The sequence below is a fragment of the Marmota marmota genome, unplaced genomic scaffold, assembly GCF_001458135.2.
Source record: "Marmota marmota marmota unplaced genomic scaffold, marMar, whole genome shotgun sequence".
Classification (NCBI taxonomy): Eukaryota; Metazoa; Chordata; class Mammalia; order Rodentia; family Sciuridae; genus Marmota; species Marmota marmota.
Window position 1 is genome coordinate 61,881,040 of NW_025999968.1, and position 21,715 is coordinate 61,902,754.

The 21,715-nt window shown below is 40.9% G+C and overlaps 1 protein-coding gene across 3 annotated transcripts in view; it reads right to left on the reverse strand.

The window, feature by feature from the left end:
- Positions 1 to 21,674, reverse strand: part of LOC107136525 (heat shock transcription factor 2 binding protein) — a 67,448-nt gene extending 45,774 nt beyond the window's left edge. The window contains exons 1-4 of one of the 3 annotated variants that reach the window (XM_015478827.2): positions 20,882 to 21,416; positions 7,732 to 7,835; positions 2,805 to 2,954; positions 692 to 824 (exon numbers count right to left, since the gene is read on the reverse strand). In XM_015478827.2, the coding sequence (XP_015334313.1) occupies positions 692 to 824; positions 2,805 to 2,954; positions 7,732 to 7,835; positions 20,882 to 21,029 (535 nt within the window). In that variant the 5' untranslated portion in view covers positions 21,030 to 21,416. Of the gene's footprint in view, positions 1 to 691; positions 825 to 2,804; positions 2,955 to 7,731; positions 7,836 to 20,881 lie in introns of all 3 variants that reach the window. The other 2 variants (XM_048803747.1, XM_048803749.1) reach the window with 2 other exon arrangements.
- Between the last annotated feature and the right edge of the window lie 41 nt (positions 21,675 to 21,715).

Consider the following 21,715-nt stretch of genomic DNA (forward strand, 5'->3'; position numbering starts at 1 on the left):
CTATGAAAATCAAAACCACAATCATACACCACTTTATATCCACTAGGATAGCAATAATCAAAAAGTCAGATACTAAATGTTGGGAAGGATATGGAAAAACTGGAGCCTGCACACGCTGCTGGTGGGATTGTAAAGTGGTATAGCCACTGTGGAAAAATAGTCTGACAATTCTTCAAACAGTGGAACTGACCCAACAATTCCACTCATAGCTATATACTTAATAAGAAAAAACACATGAAAATATACCCACACAAAAATCTGCACAAACATATCTGTACAATCCTTATTCAGAATAACTGAAAAGTGGAAAGAAGCCTAATGTCCATCAATTGATGTATGGGCAAACAAAATACAGAATACTCATTCATTGGAATATTATTCATCCACGAAAAGGAAGAAAGCACCGATATGTACTACAATGTGAATGAACTTCAAAAATATCCTGTCAAGTGAAATAAGCCAGACCAAAAAGAGCAAATGAAGGGTCACACACTGCATGATTTCATTTATAGAACCAAAACAGGCAAATCTATAGAGATAAAAGCTTGATTTTTGGATGCCCATGCTGAATGCCAGTCAGATTCTCCAGGCTGAGGCCCCATGCAGATATCTGAAAACGTCCAGAGAGGTCACACCCAACTGTCACCACCTCTGCACATAACAGCCACTAAGTTTGAGAAGAATCACTTACTTGTTACAATTCCAGCCAAAGCAAAAACAAACTGATTTTCATCAGAATCGAGCTCCTTGACATCCCCATCCAGTGACTTCACAAAACTTTCCATTGTTTGGCCAGTGATGCGGAAAAACTTCAAAGCTTTATCCTGAAATTTTGGAAATGGAAGTGTCACATCTTTTCCCAGATACTAGTGTAGAAACATTTTTAAAGTGCAAGATACAAAAAAACCCTAGTTTTAATTATAGAAACTATATTTAAAAGTCTATCCCTCTAGTCAGAAATGATGGCACAAACCTGTAATCCCAGCAACTCAGGAGGCTGAATCAGGATTGCAAGTTTAAGGCAAACCTTGGCAACTTAGTGAGACATTCTCAAAATGTATTTAAAAAAAGGGGGGGGGGACGGGGCTGGGGATATAAATAACTCAGTGATAAAATGCCCCAGTGGGTTCAATCCCTTGGCATTTAAAAAAAAAAAAAAGTTACCCCTCCACTGAAAGTTCAGAGAAAACAGTTTGGGGGAAGTGAAAACAAGAAAAATAACCCTGAAGACTCATCGAAAGATATTTATAGATCAATATGAAATAAAGGAAGTTAACACAATGACGAGAGAATTAAGACCAACCAACTGACTCAAAACCATAATGGAGGGCTGGGGTTATAGCTCAGTGGTAGAGCGCTTGCCTAGCACATGAGGGTTCAATCCTCAGCACCACATAAAAATAAAAGTTTTGTGTTCATCTATAACTAAAAATATTTTAAAAATAATAATAATAATAATGGAAACCAAGTAAGGTGGCACATGCCTATAATCCCCAGCTATTCAGGAGGCTGAGGCAGCAAGATCAGAAGTCTGAGGCCAGCCTGGACAACTTAGCAAGATCCTGTCAAAAAAAAAAAACTGTCTGAAAATAAAAAATAAAAAGGGCTGGGGATCTACCTCAATGGTAGAGCACTTGCCCAACATGTGCAAGGTCCTGGGTAACCAAAGGAACTTCTTGGGTGATTAAAAGAAATATGCTAAGGCTATACTATGGTGGTCTCAAAGTTAGTTTTCTAAAAACCATGAATCACACAATGGAAATCACGTACATACTCAACACACTTTTTGAAATATATTCTCATCTCTCTGCCTAAAGTCAAACACCACTATTTCTGTAAGTGCTAAGTAACACACTTCTGGTTCCCTGCCAAAGGCCCCCGTCCCCCTTGTTCCCTCTGTGCCCAATCCATCCCCAGGTCTAGCCCCACGCTCCATGCTATACTCTTTCCCTCAGCTGTCAGCTCTGCCTCAACCACACGGTTCTCACCTGGGACTCTTTCTATCTCCTCCAAAGGGGGTATGCTAATCTTCCTGTCCTATCCAAAGCTCCACCACTCCATCTTCTGACCTGTCTTCATTCACTACCAGTTAATCTTCCTAAAATTCTACTCTTGTCCTATCACTCTTATACTCAAAACCCTTTGAGAACCTAGTCCTCCTACCTGTAAGGTAAACTCATCACCCTGGTATCTCAGGTCACAAAACCACATTCCAACCTACCTGGAAAGCCTTATCTCCCACTACCCTCCACTGCATCAACTGACCTCCTCACTGTCCTACAACAGACAGACTTCTGATCCCATGTCTTTGATTACACTGGCTCTGTCGTCTTGAGCTGCCCTTCCCATTTTCTGCCATCTCTATTCATCAAAGCCCATTTCAAATTCTCTCTGGAGATTTCCCAATATACAGATACATAAAAAATGTATACAAAATTTCTAAACACACATGCACCCATGATAATTAACATAACATATACAATATTCAAAAAATTAAGTACTCCATTATCCATGAGATAAAATACATAAAAGAACTTTAACCTTGTTAAGCTCTTCACATATCAAATGACCATACTGAAGTGGTATGCCCGTGGGTGCCAGGAGACAAAGAGATCATGTTTCATCATATCAGATGTCTCCAGAGCACCAAGTTACAAGGGACACTACACAGTAGGTATGTGATGACTAAGAATGCAGCTAAAGCAAATGGACAGCAGCATAGATTCAGTCTCTAAATGTTCTGTCTCCTCCAAGTCACATGAGCACATTCAAACAATACCCGGACAGCCACTGGCCATGCTTACTCCTCCCAGAATGGCTTTGACAACTTCCTCGCTGCTGGAGACACCCCACAGGAGGGTGCAGGCGGCCGCTCCCATTTCTGTACAATATTCTGCCTGCTGTAGGAGCTGCTGCTTTGCTTCATTCAGCTGCTGTCGAAGAGCCAGCTTCTCCTAAATTCACAACAAAATGAAATCAGAAAAACAGACACTAGCATTTGACTTCAAAATTCCTCTTCACAGATATATTTAAAGAAATGCATGCAGAATCATAGAAAAAAACAGCAAATGAAAACTAGTCCTGAAAGAGTTGCAATCCACATCTAAAAGATAAACTCAACAGTCCTAGAAAAAAACATACTACTGCATTACAGTTTATAAATAACCCAAAGATCTGAACTAACTGCTTTAAGTGAAGTGAAAACAGGAGGCAAAACTCAGGTCCCAAGTGTCCACAATGAGAACAGCATCACAAGGATGTCTGAGCAAAGTAGCAACCTGAAGTTCAAGCCACTGCCATTAAGAGTGCTACTGCCTCCCAATGGCTCACTCCACTAAATACCACCTGCCAGAGCAGACACTGAGGTAAAGGTTCTCATTCATCCAAATGGACTTGAGGAATATGAGCACCATAAAAAGATTGCTTCCAGGCAAACGCATCCGCAAATCCTCATGAGAATATGATCAAGGTGCTGGTGAATATGAAATACACACCAGTAAAGCCAAACAAGGAACAAATACCAGAGCTAAGAGCAGGCAGGAAAGCTACAGCACAGGCGAAGGAGGGAAAGTAAAGGTGGGTGTCCCACAGACACCCTGGCACCATGCAGTGTACCAAGACAGCAAAGACCAGGAGATGGTTCTTACCCTCCCTCCAGTCTCTGCCAGGCTCTCTTCAAAGGGAAAGACAGGGAGCTACCCTCCTGATGGACCCTGACCACATAAGCATGCCTCAAGTATTTACCTTTGGGTAGGCCAGAGCTGATGCAGGGCTTCCTGCCCTCGCCAACAACTAGCACCAGGTCCATACTTCCCTGATGGCTGGAATTCCCTTAAAAGATGACAGCCTTTTCTGATTTAAAAGAGAAACTGACCTGGGAGTGTGGTTCAACAGTAGTGTACTTGCCTAGAATGCATGAGGCCTGAGTTCAACCTCTAACACCAAAAAAAAGAGAGAGAGAGAGAAACTAAAAAAATATAAAAACCTGGTTAAATTCATTTACACCAACATAATTAAATAAGCCATAAAATTAAGGTATATTGGATGTGTTAGGTTTCTTTTAGAGACGTAAGCACAGGCCAACTAAAGGAAAAGGGCTTTTCACCTGGGAGAGAAAAGGGAACCAACCTGTGGCATGAGTCAAATACTTCTGACCTCAAAACTTTCCATCAGGTGGTCCACTCCTATTCACCTAAAGACCACACGTCTGTACACAGAGACTCATACACAGTCACACAGATATACACACTAATTTTAGGACAAACATGATCACTGAGCCTATGACAGAAGCTAATGCTGCTTAATATCATTTATAAACCCTGGAGCTTTCATGCTGGGCTTTATCCTAAAGCAGTCTAGATTTTAGACTTCAGGTGTATGTCACTCAAGTTATGGAGACACACACAAAAATTCTATCTATCTGGATTTCTAGTTTTTCTCACAATTAAAGCAGTCTGCATTCCAATAAGTCTGCTTTTGGCACTTCTTCCACAAGACCACAGAAGAACCACTGAGATGAGAAAGCAGGACTGTCCCCGCATGGTCACATTATGACAGCTGAGGTGACATAATCCAGCACAGGGCTAAACACATAGTACAACATCAAAAGAAACTCAAAGAACCCAGCCAGGCATGGTGTTACAGTCCTATAATCTCAGCAAGTCGGGAGACTGAGACAAGAGGATTACAAGGTTCAAGGCCAGTCCAAGAAACTTAGCAAGACTCTGACTCAAAATAATTTTTTTTAAAAAAGTCTGGGGAATAGCTCAGTGATACAGCACTTGCCAAAAACATGTAAGGCCTCGGTTTCACTTCTGAGTACCATAAAAAGACAGAAAGAAAAAAATTCAAACTCATGTTTTAAAAAAATCCAATTAGAGCATGTGCAAAAGACATGAAGAAACATTTCAGAGAGGAGAAAACACAGACAGCCAACCAGCACAGGAAAAGACATGCCATTCACCATTGGGATATACAAATTAAAACCACAGCACACCTAACAGAATGTCTACAATAAAAACCCAGGCATGGTAACATGTACCTGTAGTCTCAGTTACCTGAGAGGCTGAGGCAGGAAGATCCCTTATGCCCAGGAGTCTGAGAATAGCTCAAGCAACATAGCAAGACCCATTCTCGGGGGGAAAAAAAAAAGGATGGCTAAAATTTAAAAAAAAAATAGTGATAACACCAAATGTAGGTTAGGAATGTGGAGAATGTGACTCACTCATACATTGCTGGCCATAATATATAAATATATAATCATGCGGCCACTCTGGAAAACAATTTGGCAATTTCTTACAAAACTAGTCATGCACTTACCATATGACAAAACAATTATACTCTAAGGCATTTATCGAGAGAAATGAAAATACATATTCATACAAAAACTCATAGGAATGTTCCTAATACCCTTATTAGTGTCAGCAAAAAAATTGGAAACAATCTGGATTGTGCTTCAATGGGGAATAATTTTAAAAACTGTGACATATCAACACCATGGAACATTATGAATATAAAAGAACTAACTATTGATACATGCAACAACTCAGATAGATGTGAGCAAAAATACCAATCTCAATTGTCACTTAGAATGTGATTCTATTTTTTGGACAGTCTTGAAAAAAATAAAGCAATGAGATGAAAAATGCATTGGCGACTGCCAGGAGCTGGGCATAGGGAGAGGGTGGGTGTGGTCACAAGTGACAGGACAACTGGAGCCTATGGTGAAGGAATAGTTCTGATGGTTATATAAATCTACAGATGTCCTGAGATTGCACAGAACTACATTCACATGCGCACACACAAATAAGTATGCACGAAACTGGTGGGATAGAAAGTCTAGGAAAAACATGTGAGCTTGAATAAGGTGTGTGGATTACATCAATACAAATTTCCTGCTTTTTATAGTTACGCAAGATATCACTGGAAGAACTAGAAGAAGGACATAGGGACCTCCCCTGGACTTTTTGTAACTACCTGTGACAGCTGCCAAAGAGAAATGGCCTAGTTCTAGGAAACTTGCAGGGGCTTCCATCTGTATTAAACAGAAAACTCAAAAACAGAAAATATTTTAAGCTAAAATAGTCTCACATTTTAACTAAGGTCAAAGTACCACAACAGTAACAGTACCCTGATGATCTGAAAGTAGTTTACAAGGCTCATTTCATCCTTTGATACCGGCATTTACTGGAATGACTTATTTTAATCATTACATTTGGAACGCCAGCAGAACATCCACTTTTTATATGGCTACTGACTTTTTAAAAAAGGAAATCTATCCCAGATGTGGTGGTGAACACCGGTAATTCCAGAAATTCAAGAGTTCAAGGTCAGAGGATTGCAAATTTAAGGCTAGCCTCAGCAATTTAGTAAGACCCTGTCTCAAAATAAAAAGGGCTATGGATGTAGCTCAGTGTTAAGTGTCCCTGGGTTCAATCTCCAGTACCAAAAAAAAAAAAAAAAGAAAGAAATGTAAGACTCTGCTCAATCTAAGCTTCGGCTTTAACAAGGCATCTCAGCAATTTACAGAAGGACAGGACTAATGAAACTACACTTTTTACATATATCAAATTCTTTCTTGCCTGCTGGTCATCTTCTTTCAGACCATGAAATGTTTAGTCTGTAACTAACCAACTGACATTTTAGTTTATGGTGATCTAAATAGAATATGGCAAAACTAAACTTCCAACCTTAAGTATGAGCTACTCAATCTAACTCAAATTTAAGAATAAAACTCCTACCCGGTTTCTGCTTGCTCAGTTTTGGAAACCTCTACAGAAACCACAAACATTCAGAATTCCTTTGTGTGAGGAGGTGGTATGAAACCCAAGTTAGCACACAGGCAGTGTGAGCTTGGATCAGCTATGTAACTACCAGCAGTGGTACTTGCTGATACTCCTGTGGTGGGAGAAGCACAAGACTTGGACAGCTGTATACCCCCTGCCAGCACACAGTAAACATCCAAAACACAGTAGCTGCTATTATTAGTACTACTACTGTTTCATTATTCTAAATTAAAAGGTATATAAGCGCCCAATCAATCTAGTTTTACAGAAGAATAATTTATGCCAGTAATTTTTTAAAATATTTGGAATATTATAGCATCTCCTAATATCAGGATAAAATATATTTGGTTATTTCTAATATATCATCAGAAGATACCTAAATCAATTATAACTACTTCTGGTTTAATATCTCCAATTATAAATCATGATGTGCACAATTTTCTCTAGTGTATTACATTATAAGTCTTTAATGCTTCAGAGTAGACTTTTAGATACAAAAATAAAAAGGCTCCAAGCAAACAATCTACATGTTAAACAATTATAAAATCCAATTGCTCACCTGCCTTCCAACCCATGTGGAATACATACTTTTTTTGTGATACCAGGGATTAAACTCAGAAGCACTAGACCACTGAACCGCATCTCCATCCCTATTTTGTATTTTATTTAGAGACAGGGTCTCTAAATAAAAAGGCTGGGGATGTAGCTCACTGAGTTGCTCAGTGCCTCGCTGTTGCTGGCTTTGAACTCGTAATCCTCCTGTCTCAGCCTCCCAAACTGCTGGGATTATAGGCGTGCGCCACCATGCCTGGCCAGGAATACATACTTTTAAAGATACAATCCCTTGGGATTAAGAGAGAAACTGTTAAGACCTGCTGCTCATCATGAGCAAAAGGCAGCAAGCACACAGTCCTGACTGGTGAAGAGCCAGTGTCGAGCACCCTACCTTCTTCTCCCTCCCGCTGTCGGCCTGCACCGTTTCCAGGCGGGCTTTGAAATGCTCACAGTCCAGTTTCAGCTGCTCTAATTCTTGCTCCTTCCTTTCCAGGTCTAGGAGAAAGAGACATAAAATACTCAAGACATGCCAAATCATGAATCTCTCCTAAGCATCATTTGCCCAATCTTCCTTTGGTAAAGCCTGCACTGACTTCTTAGCTAACAGTAGTTACATTTCTGATATCTAAGCAGTCCTTGAGTAACCAATACTCTGTTAAGTTCTTATCAGTTTTTAGTCCACAGGAGAAAGTGCTTCTTTTCATTGTTTTGTTTTGGGCTTTTAAGGCCTCAGTTTACTGCCAGACATGAACTCAAGGCTTCAAGAAAATGGTATTTAAAAAACTGAAGGCAGAGCAGAAAAGCCGACTGTCTCATGGTTCCCCATGAAGCAGAAGGCAGCTCAGTGAGTCGATGGTGCCAGCACAGGCTGATTCATACAGCGAGTCCCGCCAACTGGCAGACTGACTCAATGGGAACAATTGCAGAAGCAGTCAATGGAGGAGGGAAGCAACAGAGATCAAGAGGAGAAAATGCTGTAGTGGAGGGTAGGAACTAGTCATGCTTCCTTTCCACCATATTCACTTAGTTGATGAGTCACAAATGGCCTAGAAAAACAACTTCAAATATTTTCATTTTAGAAATACCAATGTTCAAAAAATCAAATACCTAACATAAATTTTTAATTGTTTTTTTTTTCCCCAGAAGGGTTGAGAAATCATCTGGGAATTCTGGCTTTTGTCAGTACTAAGGGTTGAACTCAGGGCCTTGTGCTTACTGAGCTACATCACCAGCCTTTTTATTTTTTTATTATGAGTCAAGGTCACACCAAGTTGCCCAGGCTGGCCTTGAATTTGCAATCCTCCTGTCTCAGCCTCTCTGGTAACCAGCAACATAGGTGTGTACCTCCACATCCAGCAAAATCATCCATTTTTACACCCACATATTCCAAGATTTGAGGAGAACAGTGCTAAACACTTGGTATAATGTCTCTAATTCAACAGTGATTCTCAAACTTGAGCATACATAAGAATCAGGATTTAGGCTCTATCCATGGAGTTTCTTATGCAGTGGGCCTGGGTAGACCTGAGAATTCACATTTCTGATGTCTGAAAATCCACACTTTGAGAACAACTGCTTCAGGACAACAGCCGTCATCTCTCATCACTAATAAAACGAAATGAACACAAGGCACAAGCAGCATAGGCGAGCATGGGAACTCAGCCACCACTTGGTGAAAGAGCAAACACAGAGGGTAAAGAAGGCCTCAGTAATAAGGGAAAGTCTCAGCTGGAAAACAATGTTATTCCACCCTCAAGGAGAAAAGGATAACAAACAAGTCCTCATTTAAGAGCAGACAAAAGAGAAGGGGCAGGTTGCTGGGTGTGGAGTCACATGCTTGTAAACCCAGCTACTCCAGAGGTTGAGGCAGGAAGATCACAAATCTAAGGCCAACCTGGGCAACTTAGTGAGACCTGGTTTCAGCATAAAAAATAAAAAAGGATGGGGATGTGGCTCAGTGGTTAAGCGACCCTAGGTTCAACCCCTGGTATCAAAAAAAAAAAGGACTGGAGATATAATTCAGTGGTTGAGTACTTGCCTTGCATATACGAGCTCCTGGATTCTATCCCCAGCACCACAAAAAATGAAAAAAGTGAGAGGGGGCAACGCTTTAACCTAGTGGTCTGAGAAGGCTAGAGAAAGCCCAAATAAACTCCTAGGAACTGCTGAGAACTACATGGCATTCCAAAAGCTCTGGAGGAAGAAACTAAGGCAGTCTCTTAAGTTTTCCTGCCAAAGAAGAAAGATTAGAACCTAAAGGTTCTTATTCAGACCAGCTAGAGATTACAAAACTAGCTGGCAAAGCTTCTCTTAATATGTTTCTCAGAAACTAGGATACCATCACTTGCGCTATTTCTTCTTTCCTAAATCAGAGTTGTTTTTTCTGCTCTCTTAAGGTATGATGAGCTATGACATGACTTTTTACTGTAATTCTTTTCTTTTGTCCCACTAATCCTAGATAACTTAAGAAATCAACTATCAATGACTAAAATGCTTTAAAAACCATGTAGTTGCATATTTGTAGGTGTTGAATAAAAATAGTATTTATACGCATGCAGAAATACATAATCATATATGATATACATACCACATGCAGTCACAGACAAAAAAACAAAATGTAGAAAACTAAGACAAAACTATCGGTAGTTTAAAATTTCCTCTTTGTAGTTAACCCTTAAAGTTTGCTTCTACTATTAAGCTACATATTACTTGAACACAGTAAAGAAAACAGAAAATTACATCTCTACCTCTTTATTTTGTGTAAAAATCTATAGGAATTCTGGCCACCCAAAAGACTTCTTTCACTAAGATAACTTTATGATCTCTTGCTCTCTTGGAAGATTATGACCTTACTGTAGATTAACACACAAAGCCACAGGGTAACCCCCACTCCAAGTCAATGTTGAGGGAGTCACCCAAGCACACTCACTGAGCCAGCAGTCCCTTTCCACTGTGTGAGGCCGCCACCTTGTGACCAGATGGGAGCACTGCTGCCCACTCCTAACTATCCCACTTTTCAACCTGGCCCACTGCTTGCGACCTACCCCCATGAGGGCAGGGATTTTGTTTGGTTTTATACTAAACTCCAAGAATATGGAATGCAGCAGGTACTACCTAAATATCTGTCACATGGATAATTTCACTTTTTTATATATCATTCCTCCTCACCCTCGAATAGAGAAAAACATGTAGCCATTTATTATCTGTAGCCTCTAAATGAAAAACTATATTGCTTTTGCAATTTTTTAAAAACCCAGGGAATAAAATAATATAGTAGTCAGTGATACATTATATGTAGTCAAGACATTATTCTAGCAGAGCATGGTAGCACATTCCCATAGTCTAAGTTATACAAAAGATGAAGTGGAAGGATTATAATTTCAAGGCCAGCCTGAGAAAATTAGTGAAACCATGTTTCAAAATGTAAATAAATAAATAAATAATAAGGGGCTGGGGTGTAGCTCAGTGGTAGAGCACCTGCCTAGCATGTGCAATGTGCAGGGTTCAATCCCCACTACAAAAAAAAAAAAAAAAAAAGACATTATCTTACCCAGCCCTTGAAATTAAAATGGGGCCTGCCACCCAGTCTCAACTGTATTTTAGTTGCTAGTTCTCAGAACTCAAAATGAAGATGAACTCTCAATCTAACTATGTAAACTAAATGGAAAGCAAGGCTTTAGAGATTTGTTATACAGAGAAACCACAAACCATTTCAACACCAATGCATTTTCTAAAACTATAATCCTTATTTCATAGTCTATTTTTTGTTTTTTGTTTTTTTGAGTTTTTTTGTAGTACAGAGGATTGAACCCATGTCACTGTACATGCTAGACAAGTGCTCTCTACCTTGGACTACCTTGGCTATATCACAATCCCTTCTATTTTATTTTGAAACAGGGTCTCACTAAATTGTGTGCCCTCAAACTTTCAATCTTCCTTCCTCAACCTCCTGAGTGGCTGGAATTACAGGTGTGCACCACCACACCCAGCTTCATAGTTTTAACAATATTAGAATGACTCTTTTTTTTTAAGTTGTTGGTAGACTTTTATTTTATTTATTTACATGTGGTGCTGAGAATCGAAGCCAGTGCCTCACACATGACAGGCAAGTGTACTACCATTGAGCCATAGCCCCCAGCCACAGAATAATTCTTTTAATGCTCAATTTATTCATAGGGAAGGCAGAGAGCTTTAAATGAAAAGCAAGACTTCTAAAACACTAATCAAAGAAATGAAGACCATCCAGAAGGATTAATTTCTACCCTTTAACACAAGGCATATTTATCACAAATCACCAACCATCTTCCATTAATATATTCACTTTTATGAGTCGTAAAACAAAAATAAAGGCTTTTTAATTAACCATTAACTTTTATCACTCTCCGTTAGGTTCAGAAAAGAATTTAGAGTATATTACTGATGGGTTCCATTTCTATTTTGAACTGAGATTTGCGTAGTTTATTAGTTTCTTGAAGGTGTGGTAACAAAGTACCACAAACTGAGTGATTTACAACAACAATAATGTATTATTTCCCAGGTCTAGAAGCTACAAATCCAACTCAAAGCATCAGCAGGGCCATTCATTCTCCTAAACCTAAAAGGGAAGGATCCTTCCTTCCTCTTCCACCTTCTGGCAGCCCCAGACGACTAATAGCCATTTCAGTCATATGGCCTCTAGGAGGTACTACTTAGGCTGCATTGTCTGTATATATCTTGATCTTCCCTGCTCTCATGTTCCTTACAGGTTACAACCATCTCATGTACACTTGTGAATTTTTTATAGTAACCAATATATACTCAGTAGAGGACTGAGAAGATCCCACTGCATAAGGTCCTCCAGTGGTGCCTGCAGTCCCAGTTACCCAGCTCCCTGTTCCATGTCATGAGTGCCCAACCTCTTAGGGCAATTTCTGGAGGCCAGCTCTGCTGTGATGCCATCCTCAGCAGCTCCCCACTGCTGTACCCATACAACAGCAAGGTTACAGTATCTTCAGTGGTGGACTCTCAGATAGTCATGCGCTCTTCTTCCCCATATCACAGTCTCAATTGCAAGATCTCAAAATTGGAAACAACAACAAAAGTCCTTTCTTCCACAAAGAACCCTCTACCCAGCAATGAAATGTACCGCAGAAATAATGCTGGTGATTTAAATAGAACTTTGATGATCTCCTTTGGTGTACTCCTTATAGGTTCCAAAAATGTTGAAAAGGTGAAAAAAAATGTTAATATTCCAAAATTTATTTTTTAAAAATGAAATAATACCTCAGTTAATAAACTTAAATGCACTTGAAGTCCTAGTATCCATCCTAAGCCAGCCAAATACTTTAATTAGCTATCAAAATTTTTAAACAAATCAAAGGGAGGGAGGGAAAATAGAAATTTTTTAATTGAACTAACAAAAAATCTGCTTCTAAAACTATATAAAGGCCTTAATCTTTTATAGAATGAGGAAAATGTATGACTAATCAGAATGTGTTCCCATACGGGCACAGCTAGTGTATACGGCACTACCTGTCTTCACTACCTTCTTTTACCTTCACATCAAACTCCCCAACTTACCTAGAAATCAAGGAATGGATCAAATCTTATCTTTTTTATATTCCCTCACTGCCTAGCAGTCCTTGACAAATATCAAGCATATAATTAAGACTAATCTTGCTTATCTCAAATGAATTCTGCTGAAGTGTTTCCCAACCAGAGTTGAGGATTTTGCTTTTTATCTATCGATAAACAGATGTGACAGAAATAACTGGGCAATCTGGAGTGATTTTCACATACTACATGACTCTATCCTCTCCATCTTGCCAAACTTTCACATTCTCTGTGCATAAGTCCCTTTCAATTTTCTTCTTTACGCTCTCCTGTATTCCAGGCAGCCCCACCAGTCCACCCTGCTTTGTGCCTTAAAAGGTTGATGTTAACATCCACAGTAACCGGCTCCGGGCTGGCTTCCTGCTGTATGAAGACAGGGCAGGCCCCGCAGGAAACCAGAAGACAGCAGAAAACAGGATAAGTCAACTACTTCTTAACTTCAGTGCACTCTCCCTGCAGAACTCCATCCTATAGAGGCACACCTCCCACTCAGGGGGTAACTCTCAGGCTCTGGCTCCTCCAGGCCCAGGGCAGTGGAGTGACCACACTCCACTCTTGCCAGTTCCTGGATGCTTCCCTCCACATGCTGGCTCCCACGACCCAGCAACAACTTTGCAAGTCACCACTTCTCTGTACTCTTATTCCTTTTATTCTCCACCAAGACATGAACTTATTCATATGAAGCCCAGGTCAAATTAACAACCTGCTCTTCATACTTACTTCTCTTCCACTCTACTTACTTCTTTCACTAGTTCATACTTCTATGGACCAGAAATAATTCTTCTCAGAGCTAAAAGAGAGGTTCCCCTTGCTTCTCATTAGAGCAAATTCTCAGAAAGTTCACCGTAAGGTGAAACATTTCAGAAACCACACCATGAAATGGATTTCAAGCTGCTGCCAAGAACCTGAGTGACTCAAAATTACAGTTCTGTACACAATTAATATGTCCATTTTATAATATCTTTAAAACTTACTTAATTAAATAACTTCAAATTTATAACAAAACTCAGACAGGAGAAATATTTCAATGCATGTGGACCTAATTCTTCCTGAGGCCTCTGCACACTCAAAAGCCATACAGGCAAAGAAACAGCAAAACTAGACAGAGCATCTAACAGTCCCATGAAACTGGGGGACTAAAGTGCAGGGCTATCAAAATGTAGGGGTATGCCATGATCCTGGAGAAAATGGAAATAGACAAATGAGCCCACACTGGCACCATTTCTCCCCTTACAGCACTCAGCAGTTTGTTAAGACACAGAGAGACTGTAGAAGCAAGCAGTGAATAAAGAAGCCAAGGTGCCTGGCAGAGCTACAATTATGCCCATGGCATGCAAGAGATAAAAAAATGTTAATTAAGGACTGCCAAGGTGAGAAGACTGTGGTAAACTGAACTCCCTTGAAGTATTCTTGCCACAAGAGAGAATGAATTAGAATCAGGGCAGCTGGAACTGATAATAGAGCCAACCATGAATCAGCTTAATCTCTGGTTAAATGAAAGTGATCAACTCTTACTTTCTTCTAATTGTCTGGCAGAACCCTCCCCACCAAAAAAAATCCTTGTAGGAAAAAACACCATCATTCAGAGTGAGATTTCATGTTTAAAAACAACAACACCACAAGGGCTGGGGATATAGCTCAGTTGGTAGAGTGTTTGCCTCAAATGCACAAGGCCCTGGGTTCAATCCTCAGTTGCACACACACACACACACAAAAAAAAAAAACTGTTAACCAATAAAAAAAATCACTAGGCCTACCAAGAGGAAAAGCAGACAACAAAAGTAAACCTAATATAACTCATATTTACCAGATATAGACTTCAAAATAATTGATTAGTATGTTCTAGAATACAGACCACAAGAGAATTTCATCAGAGAAACAGAATAAAGAAAACCAGTCATGGTGGTATATGCCAGTAATCCGAGTTACAGAGGAGGCTGAGAAAAGAGAATCTCAAGTTTGAGGCCATCATGGGCATCTTAGTGAGATCCTGTCTCAAAATAAAAAATGAATATTAAAATAAAAAGGGCTGGAGATGTAGCTCAGTGGGTTCAAAAAAAATTTTAGAAAAAAAAATTAAACAATATATAATGATACTAATAAAAATCAATAAAAAATCCAGAATCTGACCCACACATATATGGCCACTTATGACTTATGTCAAGAACAACAATGGGCATGGGGAGGGTGGGGGAAAACATCCTGTCCAAAAACAGTGCTAGGTCAGCTGACCACACAGGCAAGTCCTAATTGAAAAAGACATGGACAATATGGATTACACATCATCATCACAGAAAGTTCTACTGACAAAGCTGATAGAGGCTAGATGCTGGTAGACAAACCTAAAATTTTTTAAAAGATAACTTTTCACTCCTAAAGAAAATCAGTTTTGTCAAATCTTCTGCCTGTGTATCATGCAACAGTTGATATGCACCGCTGATATTTTCAATGACCACAACAAGCCTATTTTACAGTAATAACATTTAAATATATTTATTAAAATAAAACTTTTAAGCTTTTTTTTTTTTTTTAGTTGCTGATGGACCTTTATTTCATTTATTTACTTATATGTGGTGCTGAGAATCGAACCCAGGACCTCACACATGCTAGGCAAGTGTTCATCCACTAAGCCACAACCCCAGCCCCTTGTTAAAATAAATTTTAAGATGTTGAAACCAAAGTACGTCAGAAATGAACCTGAAATTTTGTTTGATGTCAACAAACAAAATTAAATTAGTTCAAAACCCCTGAAACTCTGAATATCTAATAAACTACCACCAAGTTGTCAAGTGGTACTTTTTTTTTTCAATTATGTAATTTATCATCTCAAATGCAGCCTGGCACAGTAGCACATGCCTGTAATCCCAGTTACTAAGAAGGCTAAGGCAGGAGATATCACGTTCAAAGCCAGCCTCAGCAATTTAGCAAGACCCTGTCTCAAATAAAAAATAAAAAGGGCTGAGGGTGTTGCTCAGTTGTACAGCCCCTCTGGATTCAATCCCCTGTACCTACTACCAAAAAAATATAAAATACAGCATAATACATGAAAAGCATTTTCAATCTGATAATGAAGATTTAACAGGCTTTTTCATCATCTCTCCCCAAGATGAACACTCACCAATGAAGGAAAGCATCTTGCTTAGCTATATTAAAACAAAACACCCAGATCAGTTTAACTGGAAAGAGCCCTTGTTGCCAGGTAAGCTCTCTGAAAACTACCATCTGCAACTCCTTGTCTCTGTAATTTGTCTTTCTGGCTACTTTACTGCTAAAACTAAAAAGAAAACTGGATGCAGACGATAACAATGCAATTGTCTTCAAAAAGCCCTAATACTGAACTTTTGTCTTTATCACAACACCCTTATTGTACCTCCTGATTACATAAGTAAATGTTCTAAAGCTCAATTTTTAAAAACAACATGCAGGAGCTGGGATTTGTGGCTCAGCGATAGAGCACTCGTCTAGCATGTGAGGCCCTGGGTTTGATCCTCAGCACCACATAAAAATAAATAAACAAAATAAAGGTATTGTGTCCAGGTGGGGATGTGGCTCAAGCGGTAGCGCGCTCGCCTGGTATGCGTGCGGCCCGGGTTCGATCCTCAGCACCACATACAAAGATGTTGTGTCCACTGAAAACTAAAAAATAAATATTAAAAAATTCTCTAAAAAAAAAAAATCCATGGTTGGTGGAGTCTGCACTCTCAGATGTGAGGGCCAACTATATTTAAAAAAAAAAAAAAAGAAAAAAGAAAAAGGTATTGTGTCCAACTACTTCTAAAAAATATTAAAAAAAAAAAAAAAAACATGCAGGGCTGGGGATGTGGCTCAAGTGGTAGCGCACTCACTCGCCTAGCATGCAATTCAATGGGTTCAATTCTCAGCACCACGTAAAAATAAAATAGTGTGTCCACCTAAAAACTAAAAATAAATATTAAAAAATGCAAAAAAATACAATTTTTACATATTTTAGATATAGAACCACCATATACTATGTGAAAATTTATTTTAAAAGCAAAGAGAATTCTCCCAGGTGAAAACAAATTTTTGATACCTTCTGTTGGATGAATAAAGGATGAGAAGGGATAAGAGAAGATACAGAGTAAGTTGTCACTGTGAACACTGTGGGCAACCCCACTTTACAGGCAGAAAAACCTGAAGTGGGGGGTTACACATAATAAAGGACAGAAGTGGGATCAACCCGGGTTTCTTATTCAAATCTTCCAATACCTTTCCCAAACTCACCAAGCAATGGTGATTAAAGTTGCCAGGGTGGGAACTGGAGCACACTCTGCATTACCCCAAAGCTCAAGTGGTTCCCACAGCTGGGAGATACTATCTATGGAATAGACCAAGCACTTTGGAAGAGTTTTCTCAACTTAAACTTGCCACATCCTATGAAGTAAACACTACTGTCCCTATTAAATAGACAGAAACACACATTGAGATACTAGCTTGACAGTAGGATAGATGGCTCCCCTCACTCCACAATTGCTTGGCTGATCTGAGCATGACTGTGTGTCCATGCTTCATCACCAGGACTAGTGGTTTCTTTTCCCGTCCCTCCTGCTCCATCCAGACTCAAAGTTCAACAGAGCCCAGAAGCTCCCTTGAGGAACCATCACTGCTTCTCTCCATCTCCCACCCAACCCCTCCAACCTATCCTATATTCAGATGCAAAAGCCATCCCCCTGAAAATATCACCTGAATCACTACTTGGAAGTTAATTCTATGTAGAAACTTCCAAGCGCTTCTCACTTAAACTAAAAACGATCCATGACTACTTGTCCTGTATAAACTACTCAGATTTACTGTCCTCAGTTTTACGATACTCTAATTCTTACTCTGTACAAGAAGGAAAAACCAGTTAATGAACCCATAATCCTCCCTCTCACTCCCATTTGAGACTTCCATACATGCCACCACCCTAGACTTCAACATCTTCCCTCTCTACTCACGAGCTGAGTCCCTAAAGATGCTCCAGTAACACATCATCAGTAGTATTCCAAAGCACCACTTACCTTGACTAGCTTCCCAAGGTAGGTCCTATGCTAGTATCAATCTCTCCCTACGCTCTTCATCAACTCAGGCCCTGAAGCTGGCTTGCAAGTTACATTATAGATTAAGCCTACAGAAGGCACCCAAACAGAATCTCACCTGCACTCTAAAGGAAACTTCTGAAAAGAGGTACACAACTTCCCTCAACTCCCTTCCCTGACGTTTGTTTCCACCTTCAGGTTGCCCATGGTCACTGCTTAAGACTAGATGCACACACCCACTTCTAGAAGCAAAATAACCAACACCAAGCAAAGCCAATAACCCTACTGGACCACAGGGCTGGTGGAAGGAAAGAAGAATCCATATGCCAAACAGTTCTTGTTGCCACAGTGTGATCTCTGGATTTTCTCTGTGGCTTCATTCTTAGTCATGTTACAAGTGATTCAACTGAAGACAGGTCCATAGGAAGGCCAAGGCTATCAAATGTAGGCCTTTAAAAAGGGGAGGGGGGAATACTGTTTTCCTTCAGACCTTTCCCAAATGGTAAGAACTCAAAGCAAAAATTAGACGACAGGTGCTTTAGGAGGCCACCTTTCAGGCCAGGCCAGGCCAGAAAAGCAAAAGTCCTCCTCAATAGCTCAAGTTGGAAGTCCACAGTGAACCCTCTACAATAACCCAGGCCAGTTTGGTCCTTCCTTTCTAACATGAGGTTTCTAGAAGCACATGTAAGCATCATAACACTGCAACTCAGAAAAAGGAGCATGCAGACAGGAGAGCAATCCTACAAGAATAAACATCCAGCCAGGTAAAAATAACAGTAAACAAAAACAAGGGCCCTGCTTGTTTATGACTATCAAAGTAAAATGGGAAAAACCACAGAGTAGGAAGGAGCAAAACAGAGAACTATGACTTCAGCAAGGGAAGCCACATCTGAACAGCCAAAGTTAACAACGACTCTGGGCAGGGGCTGTATCCAGCAATATGAAGCCTTTTAACCCTTGGTCTGATCTGGTTTAGGTACTTGGGTGGTAGTGGTTTTACTGGTTGGCTGGTCTTTATCCTAAGAGCAAAGAGCAACTGTAAAAGACTTGAGCAGGGGAATGATGTGATCAACTGAACTGCCAAAGATTACTCAGGCTGGCAAAGGGGTCAACACAGCCTGGAGGAGGCAAACACGGGATTTAGGTGCATGTTCTGCTAGCCAGAGAGCTTCATGTCTCCACTGGCCAGTGGAAGTAAGGCTGCCTCTCTGAAGCAAAATGTACAGGACTCACTGGTACACTGGGAAACAGCTGAGGAGGACAGACAGGTAGCCACAAAGTCTCCAGTGTGTGGGGATTGGCGGGGTTACTCTGAGATTGAGGCTGGCCAGTATGAGATGGGGACAGAGAAATAATTATCATGAGTCAGATGTGAGAAAGTAAAAATTAGTTTGCTGAAAAAATGAAAACCCATCCTGCAATTTGTCAGGCTAGAAGAGCAGACACGGAAAAAGCCAAGGAATAATATATCTCCTAAGGACCCTGCAACCGAGAAGGGTCACAATGAACCTTTGAGGGACTACGGACTTGTTCACTTAGAAGTCTCACTCTGAAAAATCCAACTCTTAGAAACTGCTGTTTTGAGATTTTACAGAAAAAAAAAGAACACCACATCCTGGCCTAAAGAGCCTCTGTAACAGAGGCAGCCTGCATGTTCTGCTAGCCAGAGAGCTTCATGTAAGGGATTTCTAGACAGTGTTACACAGTCTATCTGAACTTTGCACTTTTTAAGTGAATGGAACCAGGAACTTCTTCAGTAAGACCTTCGTTGCCTCTTTACACAAAGCTCTACATTGCTTTGAGCCATCAAAACACTCACTGCTTCAGGGCTAGGGATATAGTTCGCTGGTAGAAGGCTTGCCTCACATGCACAAGGTCCCTGGGTTCAATTCCCAGCACCACAAAAAAGAGAAAATAAAACTACACACCAAGGGCTGGGGTTGTAGCTCAGTGTAGAGTGCTTGCCTTGCATGTGTGAGGCCCTGGGTTTGGTCCCCAGGACCATATAAAAATAAACATATTACAGTTACACACACACACACCAAAAAATTTATTAAAAAAAAAAAACACCACTGCTTCATTTCCACCCTAATCCTACCCTGCCCTTCAAGTCCTGTAACAATACGAAACTCCTCTTTGGTAAGATGCCTCCCAGTTCCTCTGGAATGTGGTCTCCCATATTGCAATGAACCATAAACCTGACCTAGTCAAACTACAGGCCTATTCCTAGTGACCTCAGTCTCATTAAGCTAGGACAAACATTTAAGAATCTGAAATGATCATGGGGAATTGGCCTTAACCCTTAAAGGCTGACTTGATGGTGATGCAGCCTCAACCAGACATGTACTGATCAATCTCGAACTATCTTCAAGAACTTTTAAAAGGGTTCTACACTGGTACTTGACGTGACAGCTCAGTTTGAAGCTCAAAAGTGTGAATGGACAAGTCCTCAAAATCCTGGCCTTAACTCAGTGCTAGAAGTTGACCTTCCCATCCACCCAGGGACAGGCGCACACACATTCAGTTATCTCTACGGCTCCATTAATCCCACCTGAGGCTGCAACATGGCAGGATCTTTAATTTGCAAAAGGCCTTAACTTTCAGAGTGGAGTTTTTCAGAATGAAAACCATTAAATTCTTCTTCCAAGGAAGAGAACAGAACAGAAAGAGAAGCTAGTAATAAACACTACAAAAAACTGGCAGCCTTTCCTCCAACACCAACACACTTTTCTCAAGTTACTCTTTAAGGAGATCTCCACATTTTATCTGACTCTCCCTAATGTAATTACAAGGACCATAGCCAACACGTTAAAATTTATATACAATTACAGTTATGTACCTAAGATAAATCTGCTCTATTAGATTACATTACCAATAACCAATCAGACTGCTAAAAATGAAGGTGGGACTCACTTTTTTCTACAATCTTTAATTTCTGGAAGCTTTCCAGTACCTCCCCATTTAGTATTCTGGGTAAGAAGTCCCGTATTTGCATCACTTCAGTTGTCAGCCGTTCCAGGTCCTTCTTTCTGACTTTAACGAACTCTTCTTTGGTTCCCATGTGCTAAAAAATGAAGACCTTTAAGATTATTATATTTCTCTTCAGATGACTAAAACCAGCAGCCCAAGCTGACCTGCTTCTTTTTAGTGCCCCTCTGTTCCTATGGTTTCTACAGCGCGTCTTTAGGTGTCTTCTCCTAGGGGACACGGGTCTGGGTCACACGTGTGTAAAGCAGGTGAAAACGCGAGGGTGTCGGGCCGTGCCACGCCCCTCTTCCCCTGCTCTGGGGGCCCAGCCGCCCAGTCCGGGAACCAGCGAGACCCTGGGGCGGTGGGCTGGGCTGAGACGCCAGCTTCCGACGGCTCGCCGAGTTGGAGGCCTGGAAACTGGGAGACCCAGTCGCTAAGTGCAAGGTCAAGGGGCAGGGGCGTAGGTCCTGCAGAGCGCAGGGTCAGCCCAGGCGGGTGGTGCGGCCCCACGAAGGCGAAGAGGCCGCCGCAAAGGACCCACTGAACGCCGCGCTGCAACTTAACCTGGCGGCCTCGGCTGCCCGCACGCCGCGGGCGGCGGCACACGGCCCGGACACGGCCAGGACCAGCTCTGGGTCCGAGAACCCGATCGCCCTCAGGCCGCGTGGGTCACATCCGCAGCCATGAAGCCGCCTTCGCAACGAGCCGGCCGCGTCCTGAGCCAGGCCTTCGAGGCGGCGAGAAGCCGCGTCCCAGCCCGCTCCTCGCCCTGCCCAG